This window comes from Rhinoderma darwinii, chromosome 4 (genome assembly GCF_050947455.1).
Source record: "Rhinoderma darwinii isolate aRhiDar2 chromosome 4, aRhiDar2.hap1, whole genome shotgun sequence".
NCBI lineage: Eukaryota > Metazoa > Chordata > Amphibia > Anura > Rhinodermatidae > Rhinoderma > Rhinoderma darwinii.
In genome coordinates this window covers 219,104,562-219,122,841 of record NC_134690.1, presented here as the reverse complement: position 1 = coordinate 219,122,841, position 18,280 = coordinate 219,104,562, and the positions used below count along the sequence as shown (strand labels likewise).

At 41.8% G+C, this 18,280-nt stretch overlaps 2 protein-coding genes across 7 annotated transcripts in view; one reads left to right on the top strand and one right to left on the bottom strand.

Annotated features, from left to right (window-relative positions):
• Positions 1 to 993: 993 nt before the first annotated feature.
• Positions 994 to 13,016, bottom strand: LOC142759716 (thiosulfate sulfurtransferase/rhodanese-like domain-containing protein 3). The gene is made up of 4 exons (XM_075862203.1): positions 12,844 to 13,016; positions 3,463 to 3,636; positions 2,883 to 3,042; positions 994 to 2,207 (listed from the first exon to the last, which is right to left on the bottom strand). The coding sequence occupies exons 1-4, from the start codon at positions 12,947 to 12,949 to the stop codon at positions 2,141 to 2,143; spliced, it is 507 nt and encodes a 168-aa protein (XP_075718318.1). The 5' UTR covers positions 12,950 to 13,016; the 3' UTR covers positions 994 to 2,140.
• Positions 12,892 to 18,280, top strand: part of USP45 (ubiquitin specific peptidase 45) — a 132,387-nt gene continuing 126,998 nt past the window's right edge. For 4 of the 6 annotated variants that reach the window (XM_075862201.1, XM_075862200.1, XM_075862199.1 and 1 more), the window contains exon 1: positions 12,893 to 13,314. The gene's annotated coding sequence lies outside the window, so the exon portion shown is untranslated. Of the gene's footprint in view, positions 13,315 to 18,280 lie in introns of all 6 variants that reach the window. The other 2 variants (XM_075862198.1, XM_075862197.1) reach the window with 1 other exon arrangement.

Genomic DNA, 18,280 nt, shown 5'->3' with positions numbered 1-18,280 from the left:
TCGGTTCCACTGATGGAAATATCAGACGGAACCCCTGAACAGAGCCCTGACGTAGATGTGAACAAAGCCTTACATTGATACTTAGTTCATGACAATACAAGATCCAAAATATATATTATTGCCCCACATATTAGCCAAGAGGTAGCTTCATATTAAGTCTTTATTGTGAATTTTAGGTATAGTAGAGCAGGTAGCAGTGTTCAAATCATCAGTCGCGAACAATAAACAGATTTTTTTTAATATAAATGGAATAAAAGACAAATAAGACATTAACCGCATTAGTGGTTACTAACAACAAAGATGAAGCTGCATGTGTCCATATTAGCATGTTTAGCTAGTTTCTTTTCAAAGGCTAGCAACCCGTCTTCTACCTGAAAATAAAATGAATACTTTACGTATACTTTTTATTTTATAAAACTTTTTATTATATAAAAACAATAACCTCTCGTGACTTAAAATACGAATAGAATGCATATACGTGAATGATTGCAAGGACAGTTTTCAGATAGGTCATCACATATACTAAACGTTCCAAAAACTTCTGACATGTCAGAAGTTTTGATTGGTGGGGGTCCGAGCACCGAGACCCCCACCAATCGCTAAAACGAAGCGGCAGAAGCGTTCGTGTGAGCGCTGAGCCACTTAGTTTCTGTTCGGCTTTTTCTGGAAATCAACGTAGCGGTGTACGGACTCAATAAAAGTCTATGAGCACATACACCGCTACATCGGCTTTCCGGAAAAAGCCGAACAGAAACTGAGTGGCTCAGCGCTCACACGAACGCTTCTGCCGCTTTGTTTTAGTGATTGGTGGGGGTCTCGGTGCTCAGACACCCAGCAATCAAAACTTCTGACATGTCAGAAGTTTTTGGAACGTTTAGTATGTGTGATGACCTATCTGAAAACTGTCCTTGCAATCATTCACGTATATGCATTCTATTCGTATTCTAAATCACGAGAGGTTATTGTTTTTATATAATAAAATTAGACGTAAAGTATATCCTTTAATGAAAAAAAAAAAAGGGAGACAAAAAGTTCTCCTAAAAAGTTTTATTACAGAATTAAGTATTTAGCAAAGGCAGTAATTTGAGGTATATAGCAGTTGTGCAACCATTTAAAGATTTGGACAATAGTAATATAGAGTAATTTTAAGGCAAATGACTTCATTGTATGTTGTACCATGCCATTATACATTTAATGCATTTCACAGAGTTACACAGAATACTTATATTCTGTCATAGTGACCTGATAAATCCTATCATTATTTATCCTTTCTAAAAGTTTTCCTTAAAGGGGTATTCTGGTTTCAGAAAGTAAAGCTTACTCATTGTATAACAAAGAGTTACACAATTTTCTAATATATTGTGTTTTTTTAATTCCTTCCTTACTGTTGTTCAATAAGAACCTACATTGTTTACTTCCAGGGGATAAAAATCTGTCCATGGTCATGTGATAAACACATGACCAGGGAAGATTTTCATCCTATGGAAGTAAACAATGAAAGTTTCCATTGAATGAAAGTAAACAGAGATTGTGAGAAATTGGTACACAAAATATATTGGAAAATTGTATAACTTTATTCACTATACAACAACTAATTTTTATTTGCTCAAACCGGAAAACCTCTAACTTATCACAGTGACTGTTATGACTAGGACTGGGTAGATCAGTATTATTCTCCTTGAAATCAGCTCCATTAAGATAGCTGCATACCAGTTACATGTCTGTGAATTTACCGCCAAGGACAGAACGTAGGAACCCCCCACCCAAAAAAAAAAAAAACTTTGGGAAAGGTTTTTCTTTTCCTGCATCAACCCGGTGGGATCTGATCCCATTCCGGTGCGGAATATATTGGCTTTGATGCAGGCACATTATATGGCCATCTGAATAAGGCCTTAGGGCGTCTTTACATACTCTTATTTTCTGACCATGTTCCATCTGCTTTTCTTTCTTCTTCCCAAAACTGTTCATTACTCTCCTGGGATCTATTCCTGATTTGGAGATAAAATCCATGAAACATGGAGTGAACATACAGCCCTAAAGATTAATGTCTTGTGCTCTCTGATCTCTCGGTTACAATCGTATGCTATAAAATGTTTATATATTTTTCTTCATTTTATTGATGTGGATGGAATAATAAAGTTCACAATTGTTTTTCTGGCAACTCATGCTTTGTCCAATCGTCAAAACCTCCTTTATAGTGATGAACTCTAAAAAGAAAAAAAAGTATATACAAAGTTGTAAGTCCAGTTATAATATCAACTAAATATTTTTCTTGTAACAAATAGTAAAAGGAACTCTCAGATGCCACTTGTATTATAAGACACCTGTTTGTTGCTTTATTTGAAGTCTCTCGAGCAATTCCAATCTAAAGGATGAAATGAAGGATAAAAAATTCTATACAAAAAAACAAATAAATAAAACACGCCATGCTTTTTTCATGGCCAACATTCGATTCGGAACCATGCTGAAAACTAGCTAATATAAATGGCTGGTCCTGTAAGAAGAGTCTCCGACTGGGGTCTCCCTCTATTAGCCGGAATGGAGAGCCATTGCAATGAGTGTCTATGTCTCTGCAGAAGCCAATGCATCCCTCTGCCAGCTGACGGATATCCATAGGTGCCGTGTAATGGTTCTTTGCTCCTGCAGGATGAAGACTAGCTGGATGCTCCGCCAGTAAAAGCTGATTGTGTGGTTGGTCCCTTGACCTTTCATGTGAGAAGGGTTATCCCAAGTGGACAACCTCTTAAAGGCTATGACTACATTGGTAATCTTTTACCAGATTGTGTGGCCCATATAACTCATAAGCCTCTACGGCTTATCTGACAATGTGTTTATGTATAATTTCACAAAAGGCTTTTTGTCCCATCTGAAGGACTACTTACTTATTGTAACCAAGTGAAGTTGCTACAGCTAAAGCTCTACCACTTCTAATCCCAACTAGACAAGAAAGGACCAAGGTATTGGATTTCTCTGGCAACTTGTGGTTATAGTTCTTCTCAAAATCCTCTGGAGTCATTTGAAGTGCAGTCAGTAGGTCTCCCACTAATTGAACAAAGCAGTTGGTTAAAAAAATAAAAAATAAAGCAGTAATACAAAATGAGAAATGCACAACCCCTATAAAGGGGTTCTCCAGGATTAGTAGAACATGTCTTCTTTATTCCACAAACAGCATCACACCAGTCCACAGGTTGCATGTGGTATTGCAGTCTCATTTTCTTAAATGGAGCCGAGCTGCAATACCAAACACAGAACACAAACTAATAGCGTTAAAGTTTCTGTGACCTTATAAGTTCCATTACAAACTACAACTATTCAATATATGATATAATGTAAAGTGAATGTAGCAGTTAAGCTTTATTAGGCAAAATGGATTTGTTTAGTGCTTGTTTATTATCTTATATCTCTAAAGCCAATGAATCGAATGTGTGTCGAAAGATATTTCTTTGCGATCATATTACTTACATGGGATGTTGATCGATCCTTTTATAACTCCATATTCTTTCATTTCCCATGGCTCCCGAACATCTATGAGTACAACTCCATCTTTTTTCAGCAGGTCTTTAAGTTCTTCATAATTTACGGTTGTACTATAGCTGGTCGAAAAGCTTTTAACAGCAAACCATTGTGGAGTCAAGGCTACGATGAAGGGCAGAAATTACATAGTATGTATTTATTTATAGCATGTTGATGATCAGTAAAAAAAAAAATGAAAAAAAAATACAGAAAAAAAACCCCCAAAACACTTGTGACTTGGAATTGTATATCTGCCTTGGCACCTATGCACATAGGTTGAAAAACAAAAAAGACAAAGCATATTCACTACTGCTTGTTTGCATCTAAAATGTGTTGAAAAATGAGACTGGACTGTGCCGGCCCAAGAGTGGACCAGACCTGTCACCTGACCTGAGTCATTGACATGAGGTCAGGTGACCGGACTGGTCCACTCCTGTCACAGCACGCCCCGACCTCACTCTGACCGCCGCTGCGTCATTCCTACCTTGGCTCCGTCCGCGCTCCCCTACTTACTCGAAGTAAGGTCAGGTGACTTAAAGGGGCTTTTTTCATCAAGGACAATTATGATATATCCACAGGATGTCATAAATGTCCGATAGATGCGGGTCCCAGATCTATCTCTAGAACGAGGCCCCTAAACACCGTTCTTCCTCTTTGTGTGGTGGCTGAAGCTTGTGATATCCGACCATGAAGAAGAAAACGCGTAACTCGCTGAGCTACGCTGTTTCCGTAAGTTCCATAGAACTGAATAGTAGTTATGGAAACAGCGCAACTCGCATGCTACGCTGCTTCTGTAACTGCCATTCACTACTATGGGAGTTACTGAAACAGCGTAGCTAGACGGTTTTCTTCTTCATGGTTGGAAATCAGTTGGAATTTGGGCTCTTTTGTGCAGATTCGGACGCCGTTTCCGCATCAAAATTAAACAAACTCAGTGTGAACTGACCCTAATCCAGCCTTTTGTTTAGACCACATTTCTCACATGCATTTTTGGTCTTCTTTTATGTTTTTTTTATTGTTACGTCTTACCCATCTGTGTCAATATTGTGATATGCGAGTTCTAGAGTCCCTGATGAACCTGTGTTCCCTATAAGGAGCGCGGCCACGCACCTTCCACGAGCTGCCCGCTCACTAAACTTTAAAGCCCGCACACTGTCACGGGCGGATGAAGTGGCACTTAGGTATGTCCTAACAACTGCCTGTGTACTATCCGTACACAGCCTAATGTACTGGCATATAGATATATGCCAGTATGTTAAAGTGTAAAACCATAAAGTAATGTTAACCCCTTCAGGACTGAGCCTGTTTTGGCCTTCAGGACGAAGCCGATTTTTCAAATCTGACATGTGTCACTTTATGTGGTCGATAAATTAAATATTTATTTGTAAAAAAACACCAAGATTTGCAGAAAATATGAATTTTTCTAAATTTAAACGTATCTGCTTGTAAAACAGATAGTAAAACCACACAAAAAATAGTTCCTAGTTAACATTTCCCATATGTCTACTTTATGTTAGCATAGTTTTTTGAACATTCTTTTCTAGCACGTTACAAGGCTTAGAACTTTAGCAGCAATTGCTCATATTTTCAAGAAAATTTCAAAAGGCTATTTTTTCAGGGACCAGTTCAGTTCTGAAGTGGCTTTGAGGGCCTTATATATTAGAAAATCCCCATAAATCACCCCATTTTGAAAACGGCACCCCTCAAAGTATTCAAAACAGCATTCAGAAAGTGTTTTAACCCTTTAGGCGTTTCACAAGAATTAAAGCAAAGTACAGGTCAAATTTACAAATTTCATATTTTTTTGCCAAAATTCATTTGTAATAAAAAAAATTCTGTACCACAGAAGAAGGTTTTACCCAAAAAATGCAACTCAATATTTATTGCCCAGATTCTGCAGTTTTTATAAATTTCCCACATGTGGCCCTAGTGTGCTAATAGACTGAAACACCGGCCTCAGGATCAATGGAGCACCTAGAGGATTTTGGGGCCTCCTTTTTTTTTTTGAATATATTTTAGGCACCATGTAAGGTTTGACGAGGTTTTGTGGGGCCAAAACAGTAAAGACCCCCAAAAGTGACCCCATTTTGGAAACTACACGCCTAAAGGAATTTATCTAGGGATATAGTTAGCATTTTGAACCCACAGTTTTTTTTGCTAAATTTATTTGAATTAGTATGTGAATATGAAAATCTACTTTTTTTCTGAAAAAACATAGACATTTTGAATTTTTACAAGGAATAGAGGAGAAAAAACACCCCAACATATATAAAGCAATTTCTCCCGATTATAGCAATAACCCATATGTGGTAATAAACTGCTGTTTGGACCCACAGCAGGGCTCAGAAGGGAAGGAGCACCATTTGGATTTCTGATTTTGCTGGAATAGTATTCAGTGCCGTGTCGCGTTTGTAATGCACTGGAGGGACCAAAATAGTGGAAACCCCCCAAAAGTGACTCCATTTTGGAAACTACACCCCTCAAGGAATTTTTCTAGGGGTAATGTTGGCATTGTGACCCCACAGTTGTTTTCATTGGTATTAATCTGTAAAGGTAAAAATCTACTTTTTTTCTGAAAACACGAAACAGCGGCTGTCCCACGGACCTATGTAACGCAATGTTGCCGTTCAAACAGCCGTCGTTTCAACGGACCGTGTGAAGGGTCCGTGCGAAAATAGGACATGTCCTATCTTTTCACGCATCACTCCATAGACTCAACTATGGGGGATGCGTGACATCGCGTCCCGCAACGCTGAGCACGGATGCACCTCGGACGTGAAAAACTGCAGTTTTTCACGTCCAAGATGCGCAGCGCTCGTGAATTAGGCCGTGAAAATGAATATCAACATTATTTCCACAAAAATGTTGATTTTTTTTCAATTTCACAAAAGGATAAAAGGAGGAAAAAACACCCCAAGGCTATGTTCACACGGAGTATTTTGCAGGAGGAATATCTGCCTCAAAATTCCGTTTGGAAGTTTTTCGCCCGCGGCCATTGAGCGCCGCGGGCATAAAACATGGCGAAATACGCTTTCTCTGCCTCCCATTGAAGTCAATGGGAGGTCAGAGGCGGAAATGCCCGAAGATAGGGCATGTCGCTTCTTTTTCCCGCGAGGCAGTTTTACTGCTCGCGGGAAAAAGACGCCGACGCCTCCCATTGAAATCAATGGGAGGCATTTTCGGGCCGTTTTTGACGAGTTTTGCGACGCGGTTGCCGCGTAAAAAAACTCGTCAAAATACTCCGTGTGAACATAGCCCAACATTTGTAAAGCAATTTCTCCTGAGTACGGCAAGTCCACTTGAGGTCATAAATGGTTTTTCATTAGAAAGTAATTAACCCTTTCCGAACTGATCCATGTTTTTCTTTTTCGTTTTTCCTCCCCGCTTTCCAAGAGCCATAAACTTTTTTATTTTTCTGTCAATAGAGTGGTGTGAGGGCTTATTTTTTGCGGGACGAGCTGTGATTTTTATTGGTACCATTTTTTGGTACATACATCTTTTTGAGCACTTTTTATAAAAAATTTTGGTAGAGCCAAGGTGACCAAAAGATAGCAATTTTGCCATTTTAAATTCTTTATTTTTCACGGCGTTCATCGTGCGAGTTTAATAATGGTATACTGTAGTAGTTTGGACTTTTACAGACACAGCGATACCAATTTTGTGTATTTTTTTAGATTACTTTAGAGAAAAAATTTGAAACGTTTTTTTTTGGGGCTTTAAATATTTATTAAATTTTTTCACTAATAATAACTATTTACTTTTGTTTTTACACATTTTATTAGTTCCCCTAGGGGACTTGAAGCAGCAATCTGTAGATCGCTGGTACAATACACTGCAATACAGTATATTGTCATTTTTACAGGCTCCTGTAAAAGAGCAACCGCTATTCCTGTCCGTTAGTCCTGGGTGTCAGCTCTAATATACAGCTGACACCCGCAGTGCGAGCCCGCTCCATATATCACCCTCCACACCACGACATGCTATGTCGTGGTGCGCAAAGGGGTTAATGCGCATGCGGATGGTGCAGAGTGAAAATTACAATTTTCCACTGATATGCCAGTTTAGAGCACAATATGTTGTGCCCAGTTTGTGCCACTGAAGAAAAGTACATCATAAAATATTAACCGGGTTAACCGGGTTCTCCCGGGTATGGCGATGCCAGATCTGTGGGCGTAAACTGCTGTTTAGGTACGCTGTAGGGTTCAGAAGGGAGGGAGTGGATTTTGCTTTTGGAGCGCAGATTTTGCTTGGTAATAGTTCTGTTTGGGGTTTTGCTGGTATTTCAGTTATGATGTGGGGGTATATGTAATCTGTGCGGAGTACATCAGGGCATAATAAGAGGGTATAACAATGCGGTAAATAAATAATAATCCGCAGATATGTGCCCGGTGTCGCACTGATAAATGGTGCCGAATCTTATCAGCTTTTGAAACACTCTGCACATTTTGCATCTCCATATTCTGAGAGCCAGAACTTTTTTTTTTTTTCTCCACCGGAGCTGTGTGAGGGCTTATTTGTTGAGGGACAATCTGTCGTTTTTATTGGTACCATTTTGGGGAACATGCGATTTTTTTGATCACTTTTTATTCCATTTTTTGGCAAGCCTTGTGACCAAAAACAAGCAATTCTGACAATGTTTTTTATTCTTTTTGTTTTATGCCGTTCACCCTGGGCTATAAATTAAAATTTTACTTTATTCTGCGGGTCAATATGATTATGGCGATACCATATGTATATAGTTTTTTATGTTTTGCAGCGTTTGCGCAATAAAATCACTTATTTATAAAATAATTTCTTTTTTGTGTCACCATATTCTGAGAGTCATAACTTTTTTATTTTTCAGTCAAAAAAGCTGTGTAAGGGCTTGTATTATGCGGGACGGCTTGTAGTTTCTATTGGTACATGTGGCTTTTTGATCACTTTTTATTGTATATTTTGCGGGGAGTGGTGACCAAAAAATAGTGATTCTAGCGTTATTTTTTTACTTTTTTTTTGCGGCGTTCACTGTGCGGGAAAAATAATATTATAGTTTTATAATTTGGGTCATTACAAACGCGGTGATACCAAATATGTGTACTTTTTTAACATGTTCAGGTTTTTCCTATAATAAAGGACTTATTATAGAAAAAAAAGCAGTTTGTTTATGTAAGGGCCTGTTCACATCACCGTTCATTTCCGTTCCGGGGTTCCGTCGGAGGGTTCCGTCGGGTGAACCCCGCAACGGAAAGTGAAACTGACAGCACAGCTTCCGTTTCAGTCACCATTGATCTCAATGGTGACGAAAACATCGCTAATGCTTTCCGTTCGTCACCATTCCGTCTGGTTTACGGTTTTCCGACTGAATCAATAACGCAGTCGACTCCGCTATTGATTCCGTCGGAAAACCGGAAACCAGATGGAATGGTGACGAACGGAAAGCATTAGCGATGTTTCCGTCACCATTGAGATCAATGGTGACTGAAACAGAAGCTGTGCTGTCAGTTTCACTTTCCGTTGCGGGGTTCACCCGACGGAAACCTCCGACGGAACCCCGGAACGGAAGCCAAACGGTGATATGAACAGGCCCTAACTTATATTTTTACACTTTAAAAAAAAAATATTTTTATTATCTATTGTTTACTTGTCCCACTAGGGGACATTAAGCCCTTATTCACACGACAGGGTTTCCCGGCCGGGTGACGGCCGTTCATAAAACGGCTGTCGCCCGGCCGCAGTAGGAACAATAGACCCCTAATGGGGCTATTGACACTACCGATTTTTGGACGGGCCGGGAAAACCGGCCGTCAAAAAATGGGACATGCCCTATAGAAGTCTATGCGGCCAGGTAATGCACGGCCATCACTGGAACGTGTCCCGAGTGACGGCCGTGTCTACCGTCGCTCGCTCTCTCCTCACAGCACAGAGTGCATGTGAAGAGGAGGAGGAGGAGTTTATGCCATTCGAACGAATCGCTGTACGCTGGAGGTAAGTTTCTACAATGTGGGGGTGCTGTATACAGGGGTACTGTGTGGCAGGGCCGGGGTGTACAGCAGGTGGAAGGGGGCGCTGCGCTGGCTCCCTTCCCCTGCTTGTTTTAAAAGCGCCCCGGCGACACCTACCATGGCCGATGGCGCCGCTAGCAGCTGCTACTGCTGTAGCGACGCCACGATAGCAGAGCAGGGAGGTATCTCCCTGCTCTGCTATGTGCCAGCCCCACTTTAGCTCCCTGAAGGAGCGGAATCCCTGTGTGTTCGGGGATTCCGCTGCTGAACAGAGCGCTTGATGTCTCTCTCCATATATGGACAGTGACATCAGGGGAAACTCCTGAAGCGGAATCCCCGAACACTCTGTGACCGGGGATTCCACACCAGGCGAAGCCAGTAACGTTCAATGTCCATAAATGGACACAGACGACAGGGGCTTTTCCTGAAGTGGAATCACCAGCCACATGGGGATTCCACTTCAGGAGTTGCCCCTGATGTCACTGTCCAGATATGCCCGGCCCGGAACGGAATCGGAACGGATGCAAACCGGCCGGGAAAACGGCCGATATTATCGGCCGACACTTGGACCCTGTTGGGTCCATGTCGTGTGAATAAGGGCTTAGACTTGCAGCTCTGATCGCTACTAGAACACATTACACTACCTACGTAGTGTAATGTGTTCTAACTGTCATTGTGACGTGACAGTCACTCTGACAGGAAGCCTATGAAGTCCAGCCTCCGGCTGGTCCTCATAGGCTTCCGTACATGGCAGCCCGGAGGCCATTGTCTGGCCTCCGGTTGCCGCAACAAGGATCGCCAGCCCCCAAAAATGCATGTGTGGGGCTGCCGATCTGCTCCAAACCTCTTCAATGCGGCGATCGCAATCGACTGTCGCATCGAAGGGGTTAATTGCCGATTTCAGCGGCGACGGGCCGCTGATCGGCAATTAACTGTTAAAGTGCGGATGTAACTGCACGCCCAGGTGCGCGAAGTTACTGCTCACCTGGATGTGCATTTACACCAGGGGCGAGAAGAGGTTTAATTTAAAAAAAATACACATACACATTTTTTACAATAAACATTAAAATAAGTCTCAAAACATAAAATATACATATTCGGTATTGGCACGGCTGTAGTAACATGCACAACAAATTTTTTGCGTAGTTTATGACGTGGACGCTATAAAGAAAATAAGGCACGACGTGTAATGAATTTAACCTCCATGTGCCTCACATTAATAGTAATTAACCCCATCATGTGCCTTACACATTAACCCAATGTTGTCCATTATGACTGAAGAACATGATGGGGTTAATTACTATTAATGTGAAGCACATTAAAAATTCACCAAGTGCCTCACATCAGAAAATGGAAGAACTTTTTTTTTTTTATTACTGTTGGCAAAGTATCGTTTTGGTATCGAAAATCTCAATACTACACGAAGTATCGGTATCGAAGTCTAAATTCTGGTATCGTGACATCCCTAGTACTGCACATACTTTTCAGTAGGCCAACATTTCAGTTTTAAAAATAATTTTTGAAATTGGGCTTATATAATATTATAATTTTCTGAGAGACTAAATTTTGGGTTTTCATTAACTGTTACCATAATCATCAACATTAACAGAAAAAATGCTGGAAATATTTCACTCTGTGTGTAATGAATCTATATAATATATGAGTTTCACTTTTTGGATGTAATTACTGAAACAAATCAACTTTTTGATGATATTCTAATTCATTGAGAAGGACCTGTACACTAGCTAGAAATACATAGTTGTATTAACCCCTCAGCAGTCGAGAACAACGGAACCCTGTCACAACGGTGACAGATGGAAACCATTAGCTAGGTTTCCGTCACCATTGAGATCAATGGTAAGGGAAACGGAAGCTTAGGTTTCCGTTTGACTTTCCGTTGAGGGGTTAACCCGATGGAAACCTCAGACGGAACCCCGCAACAGAAGGGCAACGGTGATGTGAACAGGCCCTAATGTATCATTGTTATTTATTTTTAATAAATAATACAAAAGTAATAAATAAATAGAAAGATAAAAGTCAAAAAGCATGAAAATGCATATATTTAAGGGCCTGTTCACATGAGCGTTGCTTTCCATTGAGGAGCTAAGGGGTTCCCCCGACGGAAAGCTCAGACGGAACCCCTTAACGGAAAGACAACGCTGATCTGAACACTGCCTAAAGTGTAATTAATAAAATATATTTGTTAAATGCCATGACTATTCCCTTTCCCCTTACTGGCTCCTGTGGTGGCGTACACCTGATGTACGAATATAAAACATAGATGTGGATATTATTCCAGCTGTGACCCATCAAATTGGATACGTTTGTACATATTGACATTCAACCATATATGTGTTGTGCCGGTCTTGTGTCTTGTTTATTTTTCCGCATTTGCACATTTTTTATTTTTGGTTGTACCCCCTGTATCCTCCCCCTCTTAAGGCCCACCAGCAATCCCCCAAATACACAAAAAGGGCTAAAATAGGGGCTTCCAGGGACAGGTTGGGTCACCCCTTCTGGGACCAGGAAGTACTACTGCGTGTTCTTGATCTATTATATGGTAGTTACCATTGTTGAACATATCTTTGAAGTACTATTTAAATAAAAGCTATGTTTTAAATGATCTTTTGACCAGTGGTCTGTCTGTCTGTGACATTTAGTTCTTTTTAACACAGTTTTATTCCTAAAAAAAAAAGGTCCGTTGTCACATGCACAAATCGTGTATGGTGGCACATTGAATTGCATACTAGCCCATGTTACTGATCCACATGCCGTTCTCTGCCGATACCTTAGTAAGAGGTCATGGGGCATGCCACAATTATTTATCCCACTGATTTGCACAGAATCTATGAGAACATGCAGAATCAGGGGCACAGCAGTCACCTCCTTTCATAATAACATATTTAGACAACTCAGTGACTATGAGGCTCTCATGTATTACAACCAGTGCTGATGCCCATAGTAACCAATCTGATCAACACAGACTAGAAGTGGGTACAATGGGCATTTGCGTAGAGGTCAGCGAATGATTTCACCTGCTTTGTCAATTTAATGGGAAATCTTGAACCGGACAAATCAATTCACCAATACATCATGGTGGCAGGTAAATCTTCAGTGATGGGTGGCAATATTCAATCACGCCTAGGTGGTATACATGAGGCTTGCTGTTACATACATTCATAGCTGTACTAGAGGTGACCAGGCCTGAGCTGTATAACCTTGTGACAGGAACAGTGATACGTATTGCCATATACAAGCGCAGCACTGGCGCCACCTGTAACCCGGGCACGCATGGCATGTATTTATAAACAACAGGTGGCAGACGCGTAGTATATACCGGAGATCTCACCCTGCTGTGCTGCGGTTACCCTCTGCACTGTGCCTCCTCTGTAAACAACACCCCGGGCACATGCCGCCCTCACTGACACACACAAGCGCCCCAGCCACATAGACATCCCTCCGGTCACCAGTGTCACCTCCACCGAACAGCGGGCGGAAATGTTCCTCTATAGAGGGAGGGGAGAGAGCCGGAAATTACCGCACACATGGCACTAGTTACTATACTCTGTGGTATATATGTATTTCACACAGTAGCATTGTGTATGGTCATGTTATATAGTTATATATAAAGCACTGGGATTATTATCATTCACTTCTCACTGTGTCACGCTGCAAGCAAATGTCAAAGTTAAATTCAGCTACAATGTGAGGATTTTGGCACCTCCGAGTTTCCGTAGCTGTGTTACTGCTGCAGTCGTGGGCACTTCCCCGGGAGAACACGTGGGTATTGGAGGTCCACAGCCAGGAGCGGAGTGACAGGGTGCGTACAACTTTACATTGTCATGTGTTGTGTGCCCAGATAGTACCCACTGGAGGCTGTCATTTACCACATGAAATCAAAGCGTGGGTAATGTGCATAGTGTCCTGTAAGAGATTGTGCCAGTATACAAGCTGAGGGTATGTAGGCGCAGTGGGCATACTTGGTACAGGTAATCCTATGTGCTTGTTGTTGTTGCTGCTTCTGTTATTAATATTCATCATCTGTTTATTACTGCTGGTTTAGTTGCTTGTTTCTATCCTGCTCAGTTTATGGTGGGCAGTGGGCTTCTCCTACACAGCAGCCGGTCTCAACGAGCAGAGCTGCAGTTTAAAGCACAAGTATAGAACAGCAGCGGCGGCGGCTCCTATGATAAAGGAGGTGGATTTCAGATTACCTCAGCTACATACAATGCAGCTAAACTGCAGTTACTGATCTTATCTGTGCCCTAATGGAGTTGAGCTAAAAAGCAGCCAACGTTAATGAAAATAAATAGCAGGTAATGTGGAAACCGAAAAGTATTAGCAGTGTACTCACTACTGTATGTGAGTACACTGCTAATATACATTCCGCTCCCACGTCGCGCTGATTATGTACCTTCGTGACAACACAACTCGTCGTCATGTGACTGGTCATATGACGACGAGTTGTGTTGTCACGAAGGTACGTAATCAGCACGACGTGGGACCGGAATGTATAATAGCAGTGTACTCACATACTGCACTAAATACTGCTCATACTTTTCGGTCCCCACGTAACCCCTTTATTCAAATGGTTTTCCTACCATAAAGTTTTATGATGTTTCTGTTGGATTTGTCCTAAAACACGGTAGCCGGCGGTTGCTCGGGGGAGCCAGTTGAGGTGCGCGTTCACCGCTGGCTCCTAGTCCATAGGAGGGCCGGAGGCAGGCGTGCCCTGGCCAATCACGCGAGGTCCCGCAATCAGTAGAGTTCACCCAACTGAGCTGTATAATGTGTTGTAAATGAAGAACGGCTAGTGGCACAAATTTATTTGCCATAATGTTGTTGTGTGGTTATTTGTGTTAGATGAATGGGGGCTTCACATGTGCACTCCTTATGATTGTTTGGGTGCAATCTCTGGTACCTCCATCAATCCTAAGAACGGATGCTTTGAGGGTATGTTCACACGGCCTATTTTCAGTTGTTCTTTTGGTCCGTAAACATCTCGAAAAACGGCTAAAAATACGGGGGGCTGAACTCCGCCAAACATCTGCCCATTGATTTCAATGTGAAAAATGGCTTTCCGTTCCCACAGGCCATTTTTAAAAAGGTAAAAAAAGAAGTGAATGTCACTTCTTGAGCCGTTTTTCATTGGGTCAATAGAAAAATAGATCCAAAAACGGCCATAAAAAACGCATCAAAAAACGCTTGATGCTTTAAAAACTTCTGAAAATCAGAGGCTGTTTTAGGGTATGTGCACACACACTAATTACGTCCGTAATTGACGGACGTATTTCTGCCGCAAGTACCGGACCAATCACACTGCAGGGAGCCGGGCTCCTAGCATCATAGTTCTGTACGATGCTAGAAGTCCCTGCCTCAATGCAGGACAACTGTCCCGTACTGTAATCATGTTTTCAGTACGGGACAGTTGTCCGGCAGCGAGGCAGGGACTCCTAGCATCGTACATAAGTATGATGCTAGGAGCCCGGCTCCCTGCACTGTGTTCGGTCCGGTACTTGCGGCCGAAATACGTCCGTCAATTACGGACGTAATTAGTGTGTGTGCACATACCCTTACCTTGAAAACCGCTCCATGTTTTACAGTCGTTTTTTGTTAAGCGTGTGAACATTCCCTTACTCTTGTTTACTGAGGGAGAACGGTCTGTGCGTTCATGGTCTTTCCTCAAAAAATGAATGAAAGTTGTAGAGTACAGAGTGCTTTATGGGTCTCCATACGGGTATGTTCTAGGGATGTCCTGATACCAGAATTTGGACTTCGATACCAATACTTTGTGTAGTATTGCGATTTCGATACCAAAATGATACTTTGCCAACAGTAATAAAAAAAAAAAAGTTTTTACATTTTCTGATGTGAGGCACGAGATGAGATCAATTTTGAATGTGCCTCACATTAATAGTAATTAACCCCTTCATGTTTCCCAGTCATAATTGGTTAATGTGTGAGGTACATGATGGGGTTAATTGCTATTAATGTGAGGCACGTGGAGGTTAAATTCATCATCGCACCTCGTGCCCCACAATAAGTGAAAGAAAGCAGTTTTTATTTTTTACTGCGTACACATCATAAATGACGCAAAAAAATTGTTGTGCAGGTTATTACGGCCGCGCCAATACCGAATATGTGTATTTTATGTATTGAGACTTTTAATGTTTATTGTAAATACGGTGTATGTGTATTTTTATTTAATATTACTTCGTTTTTACTCTATTTTTAAACTTTTTTTGTATTTCAAATTTTTATTAATTTTAACAAAGAAAAAGTAAGGATACGAAGGAAAGAATTGGGGATAGGGACACAATACATTCCTGTCATGTAAGAACACACAAGGATTTATGACCACAGTGTAATGGAGTTATTCAAACATAGCCATCTTGTGTGAATACCATAGACTCACAGTGGAAATCAGGAGAGAGAAATATGAACACATACCTATTGCCATACATCCACATGACCTATAACCCCACTAACTGAAGGTAAACCACCGATCCAGAAAAGAACAGACCGAAGAGATAGAGGAAGAGAAATTCCCCTCCCCCACAGCGCCCCAAACCAGCAAGAGCCTAAACACCTGCAGATCCATTTCCAGCAGATGCGCCCAAAACCCTCTGACAACGGCCTGAGTCACAGAAAGAGAACCAATAAAACCAGGTTTTCTGACATTGTACTGAACGTTCAGACGAGGAGTGAAGTAATTCCTCCATCCTCCGAATTTCATGAACACGCTCAAGCCATTGTCGAATAGATGGGGGTTCAGAGGATCTCCAACAAGCCGGAATACAGGTCTTTGCTGCATTCAACAGATGTCGCAGCAACGATTTCTCTCTAGGCATGTTATGGTGATGCAGAATGATCCATGCTGGATCATCCCTCAATGAACACCCAGTAATCTCAAGAATGAAATCTTAAATCTCAGAATAAAAATTTCTAAGTTTATCACAGCTCCAAAAAATATGCAGAGTCGTCCCTTCTTCCCTGCCGCACCTCCAACAAAGGGGGGGAAACATCAGGGAACATTTTATGCGGAACATTCGGGACTCTGTACCACCGAGAGAGAATTTTAAAGTTAGTTTCTTGATCTGCATTACTGATAGATGCTTTATGAGAAAGGATCAAGATCTTCCTTTTGCTCTCCAGTTAGTGAAATCTGTAAAGTTCAGTAGGTATGAGTAGCACGCTATAAATATTAGATAATGTACGTTTCACATGGCCTTTTTGAGACCACAATGATTCAAAAGGAGTTAATGTGCGAGTATACGTAGCGGGCACAGGAAGACGAGACAAGTAATGAGTTAGTTGTAGAATCTGCCACTGGGAAGCCACAGGTAGATCCTCAGGCATTGAAAGCTCCCTCCCATTTAACCATTTGTCGTCCCTATAGAAGCGACCAACCCTGAAATGTCCCTCCTTTAACCAAACCTTACACTTTATTTTTAAACTTTAATGTACTGGCATATATCTATATGCCAGTACATTAGCCTGTGTACGGATAGTACACAGGCAGTTGTTAGGGTATACTTAGGTATGTCCTAACAGGAAATATGGTAAGATATCCTTGGGGTCCTTCAATGGACCCTGGGCTGTCTGCCCATATATGGTATGGCCCTCGATCGCGTCACAGGAATTCCCTGTGACGCAAACCAAAGGGGCACCCCCCCCTTCTCATTTACCTCTGAATGTTGCGGCGGCGGTCAGCTTTGATAGGGGAATAACGGCGAATATGAGAGGTTTCTCTGATCTCCGCCGTTATAGACTGGGGCTGTGGCTGTGTAATACAGCCATTGCCCCGCTCCTGACCTTAAGTGCGCGCGCGGTCCGCATGAGGTGAAGTGGCAGCGCAGGCACTGAAGACAGAACATGGGGGTGTTTTGCAGTGCGCCCACCATGTTCTGTCTTCAGTGCCGCCGCTCATTAGTGCATCGTCGGCCGCATTGCATCATCCTGACGGCGCGCACTTGTCTGGACTCAGGAGAGGGTCAGTGACTGTATTACACAGCCGCAGCCCCGCTCTCATACGTTCATGTGTTTCTATACTTAGCTGTGATGCCGCACAGCTTAGTATCGAAATACATGAAATAACGGTATCAAACCGTTTGGGGATGCACAGTATCGAAACAGTATCGACGTTTCGATGCATCGTGCATCCATAGTATGTTCACACGCTTACTAAAAAACATCTGAAAATACGAAGCTGTTTTCAAGGGAAAACAGCTCTTGATTTTCAGCCGTTTTTTTTAGCAACTTGCGTATTTTACGGCCGTTTTTGGAGCTGTTTTTCTATAGTCAATGAAAAAACGGCTCAAAAAATCGTCTCAAGTGACATGAACTTCTTTTTACGCGCCACTTTTTCAAAATGGCCGCGTAAAATGGCCCCTTCGGAACAGAACACTGTTTTTCCCATTGAAATGAATGGGCCGATGTTTTAAGGCGCTCTGCTTCTGATTTTTCACCTGTTTTTATAAGCCGTGTGACCATACCCTAAATCTCAAACTATTCTTGGGATTGGTGAGCATCGCAGCAGTACGACCTCGACGATCAGTGTTTTATTACGTATACCAATCAATAGTCTATAAAATGTTGTGTAAAACCCATACTGACAGATCCCTGTGTTCCCTCACAATGGGACACTCAGACTGTCAACATACACGTTAGATTGTTTATGGATCCAGCCAAAATAGGTGGGTGCTTCGGAGAAATATCTAGTGAGTATTACATATTTTTATTAAGCCCACGGCTGTATATCCACTTTAAAAACTGAGCACGTGTAG

Coding starts and splice junctions, on each gene's coding strand:
- LOC142759716 (XM_075862203.1), bottom strand. CDS start 12,949: ATGTCTATGTGGCTGGGGCGCTTGTGTGTGTCAGTGAGGGCGGCATGT. Junction 3,637..12,843: donor GGTAACCGCAGCACAGCAGG/GTGAGATCTCCG, acceptor CCTTCATCGTAG/CCTTGACTCCACAATGGTTT. Junction 2,208..2,882: donor ACTTCACTTGGTTACAATAA/GTAAGTAGTCCT, acceptor TTTTCTTTTTAG/AGTTCATCACTATAAAGGAG.